General features: G+C 45.7%; 1 protein-coding gene across 1 annotated transcript; it reads left to right on the top strand.

The window, feature by feature from the left end:
- The first annotated feature begins 5,731 nt into the window (after positions 1 to 5,731).
- On the top strand, positions 5,732 to 10,164 carry LOC131739730 (uncharacterized). Its single transcript, XM_059034143.1, has 2 exons — positions 5,732 to 9,350; positions 9,497 to 10,164. Exons 1-2 carry the CDS (start codon positions 5,832 to 5,834, stop codon positions 9,752 to 9,754), a joined length of 3,777 nt encoding a protein of 1,258 aa, XP_058890126.1. The 5' UTR covers positions 5,732 to 5,831; the 3' UTR covers positions 9,755 to 10,164.
- Positions 10,165 to 10,375: the final 211 nt, after the last annotated feature.

Consider the following 10,375-nt stretch of genomic DNA (forward strand, 5'->3'; position numbering starts at 1 on the left):
GTTTATGTTTTTAAACAACAGTATTGCAGGCAGCTGGGCTGCCTTACTTTAGACAGTGAAATCACTCACTTGTTCTGCGTTGGAGCTGGAGCTGCTTGTATAGGTTTTTTCATTATTAATTTGTTTTTTCATTATTAATTTGTTGAACTCCTTTGTCGTTTGAGTGCATTACCCTACGCCTCCACACCGGTAATTATTAATGAAAGCAAAAGTGTGATAAAGCTATTACAAAAAATGGAATTGCGGGATTAAAAAAAACAAAATCAATCCTTAAATCCTGGTATTGGGAAGTGTCTGGAATTGGATTCCCTACTCCAGACCTATTGAGTGTGTTCACATCATACTGCGAGTGCCCATCAACAAGCGTTAATGGTCTTGCAGCTGATTAACACAAACAGACTACTGCAATAAATACTTTAACATGGAAGCATTTTGCTAAAAGTCATTTTTGACTAAATACTCCCTTTCTACTTTCTACAAATTAGCTTTTGGAAATATTCACTTCTAAACAATGTGCTTATTCTGGCTGGATTTGATACCGCACAAAACATAGCATTTTATATTGTCTCAGCTCAAGTGTTCAATGATAAAAAGAGTTCAATAAAAAACAAAACAAACAAACAAAAAGCCTTTATTTGTAACTTAAAAAAATCTCCTTTCTCTCAACACTTCTGCATTGCTTTTGTTGAGAATTGCTCTTTGAATTTGTTTTAAGTTGGAACCTTAGTTTTGCTTTTCAGAAGCATAACCTGTTTTTGGACTCTTAATTTGGACTTGTTTCAGCATAGTTACTGGAGTCTGGATTTTGAACTAATTTTACATGACATTTTTAGTTGGAACATTTGCACCATGGTTAACTACCATATTCCTTTGAATTTAAGACATGCTTTTTAAACCATTTTTTGCTGCTCAAAAATAGCCTGCGTCTTAAATTAGTGTACAGTATAGTGATGCATGTATTAAAATCACCAACAAAAGACGTGACTACCCGAGTACACAAACAGCAACGTGACTGACTGCCGAGAAAAGACAATAAAGATATCTGCCCGAATAGCAAACAGCAACGTGACACTGCTGAGAAAAAACAAACCCAGCATCCTGAGGAATTCCAAGAGAAACATTTACAATTTCAGCATTTCTAACAGACAGTACCAGTTTGGACAGATTGGAAATGCTGATCAGATCCCTGTTTTTCGACTTGCCAAACAGTGATCAGTGCTGCTGTGGATGCTGGGTTACATGTTGCCTGATGCCGTGGAGTGTTGTGTCGTGCTTGCTGTTGTGAGTGGTGCCGTAAGTGAGTGGTGGCATGTGTAAGACAGAGACGCCATCTTAAGAATTATACAGTGCTCAGCAAAATAAACAAGCTCCATGGTTAATATATAACAACACTGTTTCGTTTTGAGGTATTTTTGTAAATGCATATTTATTTGATGATTTATTTTTTTCTCAAATTAAGGGTGATTAATTGGGGCTGCGTCTTATATTCGAGGGCATCTTAAATTCAAAGGAATACAGTAATTGTATTTTATTTCTTTCGTTTTTAACAGCAGTTTTCCATTTACAGTACTTAATCTAGTAATTACAAAAGACCATATTCAGTTGGGGGTACTGCTGATTTAAATGATATTATAAATGAATTGTTTTTGCAACACATCCTGAAATAACTAAATTTGGTTCTAATTTTTTTTTCTTGTGTTTTTATATTAGTTGAGTCAGTCTCTGAGTTAAGTTAGTAACTTTAATATTACCAAATAAACACATTGTCCCTCAAACCAAGCAGAGCGGTCTACATCAAATCACACAGCTTTATGCCAAATTAACACAATTTCAGCTTGAAAGAGTACAGTTTCAAGGATACCTCAAACACAATTTACTGGTTCCATTCAGTGGACTTTAAAAGTAGGGGAGCCATGCCCCCTCACTTTTTGACAAAAAAAAAAAAACCTTACTCCCCAATTTCAAATGTGCCTTCGACGGCTGAAAACATACCTATGATCATCACGGTTAGCACATAATTTCCTAAAAATCGTTGCTACCCCCAGACCCCCCAACTTTTAGAAAGACTCCTGCGCTGTTGGTTTGCATGTTTAAGAGACTCCAAGAAATGAAAATTAACAGCTAATCAATGTATTTATTTGATCTTTTTTCAAAAAAGCTACTGTAAGAATATAAGTTTCTGATCTTTCAGAAAAGCTACTGTAAGAGTGTAAGTTTCTTCCTTCACAAAGAACATAATCACTAATAACATCCATTCTGCAGTCATGATTCACCCCAAGGTAAATATTTTTCAAAAAAAAAAACCCCAAAAACACTGGCATCTGGTAACAAAGAATGAAGATAATTATTCGATTTCTGCTATGGTAACAAATGATGGTACGGCTTTTAAGTATCTTTCTTTAAAATAAAAGCTTTCTGTTTTTTACTGAAGAAAGTCCACCGGCAGCTGTGGATTATTTGATGACTGTGTAATGACCATAAGGCGTCTGCTAAATAAACGAATAATAATAACAAGGGGAACACAATGTTGTTCAAACATTCAAACATCATTTCTTATAATAGCAACTACAATGTATACTATCCATATTTTTATTTTTTTAAAACCATGTAGAAGGTAGTTACAGATAATCTCTTGCATTTGCAGCATCCATAGTGTGGATTAAAAGTCCACGCTAAGAAAATGTGACCTGCTGTTGTAGGGGAAAAAAATAGGGAACACAAATCTTTCCTCTTTATGCATTCAGCCCAAACTCACACATTGCCCAGCTACACTCAATTACCACATGTTTTCAGTTTGAATGAACAGAAAACAACATTACAGATGACAGTGATGTAATATGTAGTGGTGTAGGATGGTTTGAACAACAATGGTATATTAAGTCATATAGTAAATTAAGTGGATCCTTGGATAGGTAATCACAACTTCTCTGGTAAAACTATAACAGACAAACATTTCAACAAAATGTACAAACTTTGCAATTTGATAAGTCAGATCCAACAGCTTTGCAAATATTTTGTTGGCCAACACTGAAGAGCTTATGCAATAAATACTATTCATCTGCCAAACATCCTACAGTACAGTACTAAATATTAGTGGACTGCTATTTAATAGTATCAGAACTATGGCACCAGAGTCAGGTGGGATCTGCTCAGTGTGGACCCGGCGTTCATTGTTAACAAAGAAGAATCCTTGTTTTCATAGGCTGGGTTTGAAAACTTGCCCCATTGAGAGAATGGACTGCTGCAGTATTGAGGGATGCAGCATGGAGATCAATAGCTGTGCTAATCTTTGCACTATTTGATTATGTTCACCAAAAGCTCATTGAAATGTTATCATTTCAATGAGGGCGCACCATTTCAAATGCTTTCTGATTACAGCACATACTGTAGTTGTCCCTAAAGACCTCAAACACCTTCTGGTTTGGCCTGGGGGTGGCTTGCTGTGAGTTCGTTGTGCTTTCACAGTGTAAAATTTGGGCAACCTGAATTTAAACATTGCCCACAGAACACATCTCCCTCTACAGCAGGAGTCTCCATCCCCGGTCCTGGAGAGCTACTGGATCTGCTGGTTTTCGTTTCAACTGAGTTCTCAGTTACTTAATTGCACTAATTATTAGCTTAATTAGTCAAGATTAACAGGTGTTCCAGATCTTTAGCCAGTGATGATGTAAAGACACATTGAAAACCTGCTGGATACAGGCTTTCCAGGAGCAGGGGTGGAGACAGCATCAGTAATGACAACACTGATGTGCTGGAATTTAATTTGGGGAGGTCTCAAGTCATATTCGGCCATCCTCACTCATGAGTTAAATACAGTGTCATTTCTCACTCATGAGTTAAATAGTGTAATTTATATAATTTACTTTTTAAAAGCAGTAAACAAAGGAAGAGCATATTGTTTTTTGTGGTCGATTAAACAGGATGATTTTACTTTGAGCCTCTGTGTTTTGGTGAAATCGCTATTATACTGTGGCCTGAAGATCAATTCAGTGAATCTTGAGGTAGGTTTCTGTGACAAAGAGAGAATGAATTCTTGTTTTAGATCTCCCTTCCGACCGGTGAGGGCTGTGGAGAGGAGGAACAGGCAGAGCCACGGTGCGCAACGTCATCAACCCAGACGGGGAGCGCTGTGGCAATCGCGCATTGGTCAACGGCGATTGCCCACGCTGCCCAATGGGAGCGGGACGGAGCGTACAAAAGGGGGCGTGGCCCGGGGCTCTGTTCCTTCTGGCAAGGTACGGTGAGAGACAGAGAGAGAGAAAGAAAGAAAACAGTGGCAACTCAAACGGAGTACAAATAAAGAGGGGAAAAGAAATAAGAAGGACGGTTGGTTGGCCCAGAGGTTCCCTGTTAACCCCCTTGTTTTTATTTTACTTATTAGAGCACTAACGGGACGCTCGGGAGCGAGACGGGAGGAGCGAACCCGGAAGTGCTACGCTGGTCCTGCCCTGTTTTACCTCAGGGGAAGGAGGAAGGACGGACGATTGTTTTGTTTTGTTATTTTCCGTCCTCGTTGTTTTTGGTTCGTTTTTGTGAAGTTCTTTTTCCTTCCCCCCCCTGTTCCTTTTGCTTTGTGGTTGCCGGGTTACACATCGTTGTGTATCCCGGCTCCATTATTATTTCTATTGTGGCCAAATAAAGCCGGGCAGCAGTAAAAGTGAAAATCGAGACTGGTTTCTTTTATTTCCCTATCACCCACTCAGCTACCTGTCACACGTGGTGTCAGAAGTGGGATGGACCCCGCTGCTTTATCAGCGATTTTGGAGGCGTTGGACAGCCGGAGGGAGGCTGAGGAACGGAGGAGGGAGGAGCGGTACACAGCCCTCATCGAAAGGGTCGGGATGGGGATGACGTCGGCGGCAACCGGCCCCGTGATGGTGGCCCCGAAGGCCCGGGCTCAGAAGATGACGGCGGAGGATGACCCCGAAGCCTACCTCGTAGCCTTCGAACGGCTGGCTACCACCGCAGCATGGCCCCGGGAGTACTGGGCAAGCCAACTTGGCCCCTGCTTGATGGGAGAAGCGCAAGCAGCATACCGGGCCATGACTGATGAAGACGCCAGCCAGTACGAGTTGGTGAAGCAGGCTATCCTCCGCCGCCTTAATATCACGGGGGAGACCCACCGAGTCCGCTTCCGGGAGTTCCAGCGACCAGCAAACACCCGGCCCAGGGTGGTGGCCCAACGATTGTGCGACCACATGGCGCAATGGCTGAACCCCAGCCAGAAAACTGGGATCCAGATGGGGGAAGCCATTGTAATGGAACAATTTTGCCATGTGGTCGGGGCGGAGACGCAAGCGTGGATACGCCGGCACAATCCCACCACTCTGGAACAGGCCGTGGCCCTGGCGGAGAATTTTGAGGACTCCCTCGTGTCCGCCCGCACCACGTTGCTGGACTGCACCCCTCCCTCCTCTACTAAAGGACCACCACCGAACCTCGCTCCCGGACCACGACCCAGCAAATCACCAGCCCCGTCGGGTCATCCAGCCCCCTTACCGTGGAGGCAGAGGTTGGCCCCCAGCTGGGGTAGAATGGCTCCCCCTGCCCCGCTGACATACCAACAGCGGGACAGATACGTACCACCCTCACCCTCTGCCCCTCCAATCTGTTTCAGGTGCCAGCAGTCGGGACACATCGCGAGATACTGCCCGGCCGCTATGGAATGCGATGTGGCTGCGTGTCACCTGGCGTCTGAGACGGGTAAGAAATGGGGAAAGGGTCGGGAGGGCCCGTGTATTGTTGATGTGGCGCTGGGGAATGTGAGTACCCACGCATTAGTGGACACAGGGTGTGAGCAAACTCTGATTCGAACAGCTCTCCTTGGCGGTATGTCGTGGCAGCCACAAGGCCAGGTGGCGATCTCCTGTATCCATGGGGATACGGCGACATACCCCACTCTAAAAGTATACTTATCGGTAGGTCCGATAAAGCGCCACCTAGTAGTGGGGGTGGCCGAGAAGTTACCACACCCAGTTATTCTGGGTCGAGACTGGCCGCAATATAAAGATTTACTAAAAGTATCGGCAGCCTCGACCACACGTGTAAACACGGCAGATTCCCGAGGAAAGGAAGTCATTGGTACCGTTTTTCCTTTCCATGCCGAACTGTTTTCTCCCCTTTTCCGTCCTAGGAAAACACGTAAGGAGAGACGGAAGGAAAAGTGGGAGGGCGCATCGATGAGACACGGCTGGGGACTGGCGGGGGAAGGTTCTGATGGTCCCAAACGCCAATCGAAGGGGGTGGGGACACAGTGTGACCGGGCGGGCGAGGTTACTGGACCCTCGAGGGCAGAGACTGCTCCAGCCCCCGTCGATATCCCGGACGTGTGGGCCTCAAGCGCGGACCTAGTGTGGGAGCAAAACAACGACCCCACACTGGTGCACGCTTGGGAACAGGTCCGGTCTATTGAGGGTAAGGATGTTGATGGCATTGGGGCGCTGGTATATCCTCATTTCGTTGTAGAGGGGCACTTGCTATATAGAGTAAACCCCGCCCCGGGCACAGGACAGCCTGTCAAACAGTTGATGGTTCCCCCGTCCTGTCGACCAGAGGTCATGAGGCTGGCGCATGACGTCCCCTTTGCAGGACATCTTGGTGTTGACAAGACGAGGGACAGGATACTGGCTCGATTTTATTGGGCAGGGCTCTACACCGAGGTGGCGAAATATGTAGCTACCTGCCCGGACTGTCAGAGAGTAGCGCCGGGTCGAGTGCGCCCCGCCCCTTTGGTCCCACTGCCCATTGTCTCCATTCCCTTTGAACGCGTTGCAATGGACATAGTTGGGCCAGTGCTGCCTTCTGATTCCGGGTACACACACATATTAGTAATGGTGGATTATGCGACGCGGTACCCGGAAGCAGTTCCGCTGCGGTCCACTAGTGCCACTGCAATTGCGAAAGAGTTAAGTCAGATTATGGCTAGAGTAGGGATCCCAAAAGAAATATTAACTGATCATGGAACGAACTTTTTATCGAAAACGCTACAGCAAGTGTATAAAATTCTAAAAATACGTCCCATCAGGACATCGGTTTATCATCCCCAAACGGATGGACTGGTGGAACGTTTTAACCAAACTTTGAAGCAAATGTTGAGACGGTTTGTGAGTCAGGAGCAGAAACATTGGGCTACTCTTCTTCCTTATCTCCTCTTCGCAGTGAGAGAGGTGCCTCAGAGCTCAACGGGATTTTCCCCCTTTGAGCTGCTGTATGGCCGGCAGCCACGGGGCATCCTCGACCTGTTGAGAGAAGGTTGGGAAGAACACAAGGGCTCCTCTAAAAATGTAGTGCAGCATGTGCTCCTACTGCGGGATCGCCTCGATTTAATTGGTCGATTGGCTCAAGATAATCTTAGATCGGCTCAACATCGGCAACAGCAGCATTACAATACTAATGCACGAATTCGAACCTTTCGGCCAGGAGATAAAGTAATGCTGCTTCTTCCGTCATTGGAGTCGAAACTGTGTGCTAAATGGCAGGGGCCATATGAAGTGATACGGGCTGTAGGAGTAGTGAATTATGAAATTAGACAGCCCGATCGCCGTAACAAAACAGAAATTTATCACGTCAATTTATTAAAGCCCTGGAAGGCAAGGGAGGTCTTATTCATAGCCCCAGGCGAGGTGGAGGATGACTTAGGACCCTGTATAGAGGCCCCTAGCCCCAGCCAGATTTCAATGGGGGAACAGTTACTTCCAGATCAGCAAATAGAATTGCGTAAGTTGATCGGGAAATTTGGGGATGTGTTTTCTGATGTGCCCGGCAGAACTAACCTTACCAAATATGCTGTTATTACTCCGCCAGGGGTCACTGTTCGGGAGAGGCCCTACCGGATCCCAGAAAGCCGGCGGAGTGGCGTCCAGAACGAGGTGAGGGCGATGCTTGAACTTGGGGTCATTGAGCCTTCCAGAAGCGAGTGGTGCAGTCCCATCGTTATAGTGGCCAAAAAGGACGGCACTAATCGCTTCTGTGTTGATTTTCGAAAGGTCAATGCTATCGCCAAGTTCGACGCCTACCCCATGCCTCGGATCGACGAACTCCTCGACCGACTGGGAACGGCCAGGTTCATCTCAACTCTGGACCTGACGAAGGGATATTGGCAGATCCCTTTGACCCGTGATTCATGTGAAAAAACTGCATTTTCAACTCCGGATGGGCTGTTCCATTTTAAAACCATGCCGTTTGGGCTACATGGTGCGCCCGCCGCCTTTCAGAGACTGATGGACGAGGTGTTACATCCCCATCGTGAGTATGCAGCAGCGTATATTGACGATGTGGTTATATATAGCTCCACCTGGAGAGAGCATGTAATTCGACTTGAAGCCGTCCTTCAGTCTCTAAGGGCTGCCCGGCTGACAGCTAACCTGAGGAAATGTGCGTTTGCTAAATTAGAAACGCAGTATTTAGGATTTATCATGGGAAATGGACGGGTGAAACCTGTAGCCACCAAGGTCCAGGCTTTGGTGGATGCAGCTGTCCCCAAGACCAAGTCCCAGGTGAGGTCACTATTGGGATTGGCTGGTTATTACCGCCGCTTTATCCCCGAGTATGCCACCGTGGTCAATCCCCTGGTGGACCTCACTAAGAAATGTGCGCCAAATTTAATCAAGTGGTCAGAAGAGTGTCAGGGGGCGTTTGAGACCATTAAACAAAAACTATGCCAGGCTCCTGCGCTGATAGCACCAGACTTTAGCAAGAGATTCCTCCTCCATACCGACGCGTCAGAAGTTGGTTTGGGGGCGGTCTTGTCCCAGAAAGTTAACGGGGTGGAACACCCCATTCTCTACATCAGCAAAAAAATGCTTCCTCGGGAGCGCAACTACTCGGTTGTGGAGAAGGAGTGTTTAGCCATTAAATGGGCAACTCACTCCCTCAGATATTACTTACTGGGACATTCATTTGATCTGGTCACGGACCACGCCCCACTCAGATGGTTAAGCACTATGAAGGATAGCAATGCTCGAATAACTCGGTGGTATTTGGCATTGCAGCCTTATATGTATCATATGGTGCATCGTGCGGGGAAAGATCACCAAAACGCGGATTATTTTTCCCGGGAGGGGGGAGTAATGGGGATGGTAGGTTTGGCCGAGTGTTCCTTCGGCTCCACTCTGAGCGGTGGGATATGTGACAAAGAGAGAATGAATTCTTGTTTTAGATCTCCCTTCCGACCGGTGAGGGCTGTGGAGAGGAGGAACAGGCAGAGCCACGGTGCGCAACGTCATCAACCCAGACGGGGAGCGCTGTGGCAATCGCGCATTGGTCAACGGCGATTGCCCACGCTGCCCAATGGGAGCGGGACGGAGCGTACAAAAGGGGGCGTGGCCCGGGGCTCTGTTCCTTCTGGCAAGGTACGGTGAGAGACAGAGAGAGAGAAAGAAAGAAAACAGTGGCAACTCAAACGGAGTACAAATAAAGAGGGGAAAAGAAATAAGAAGGACGGTTGGTTGGCCCAGAGGTTCCCTGTTAACCCCCTTGTTTTTATTTTACTTATTAGAGCACTAACGGGACGCTCGGGAGCGAGACGGGAGGAGCGAACCCGGAAGTGCTACGCTGGTCCCGCCCTGTTTTACCTCAGGGGAAGGAGGAAGGACGGACGATTGTTTTGTTTTGTTATTTTCCGTCCTCGTTGTTTTTGGTTCGTTTTTGTGAAGTTCTTTTTCCTTCCCCCCCCTGTTCCTTTTGCTTTGTGGTTGCCGGGTTACACATCGTTGTGTATCCCGGCTCCATTATTATTTCTATTGTGGCCAAATAAAGCCGGGCAGCAGTAAAAGTGAAAATCGAGACTGGTTTCTTTTATTTCCCTATCACCCACTCAGCTACCTGTCACAGTTTCACTTTCTTATTTTTTACTAAATGTAATTTCTCCATTTTTTATTTTGATGTGATAATTTGTACATATAGTAGTGGGTTTGTGGCAGGACAGACACCGACATGTAAATGCATATATATTTGAGTGCAAACATTATTGTATAAGTCCCTGAATTGTATCTGGACAATTGTTTTGTTTTTGTTAAATAAATGTGTGCTACACAGTAGAGAGTGACAGGGGAATGAAACTTCAGTCCTGTCCCATCCTGTCCTTTGAAAAATGTTCCTGTCCCATTCCATCCCATGAGTCACCATTTCCAATCCTGTCCCATCCTGTCCTGTCCAAATTTTTCCTGTCCCGTAACTTTTTTTTTAAAATTCCTGTCCCATCCTGTCCTGACAAAAAAAATCCTGTCCCATCCCGTGAAAAACAGAGATCAACCTTTATTTGGAGGTACAGATATTTTCGTATTCATGTATGTTATAAAATTAGGATTTATAGGATTTTGCATTAAACACTACCAGTATACTACTAGTAATTTGTTTTTATTTTTTGTTTTTTCAG

This window comes from Acipenser ruthenus, chromosome 1 (genome assembly GCF_902713425.1).
Source record: "Acipenser ruthenus chromosome 1, fAciRut3.2 maternal haplotype, whole genome shotgun sequence".
Lineage (NCBI taxonomy): Eukaryota > Metazoa > Chordata > Actinopteri > Acipenseriformes > Acipenseridae > Acipenser > Acipenser ruthenus.

Bases quoted from the DNA above. Each gene is read 5' to 3' on its own strand.
- LOC131739730 (XM_059034143.1), top strand. From the start codon at position 5,832: ATGTCGTGGCAGCCACAAGGCCAGGTGGCGATCTCCTGTATCCATGGG. The intron at 9,351-9,496 runs GTACGGTGAGAG...TTTACTTATTAG, and splicing joins GCTCTGTTCCTTCTGGCAAG to AGCACTAACGGGACGCTCGG.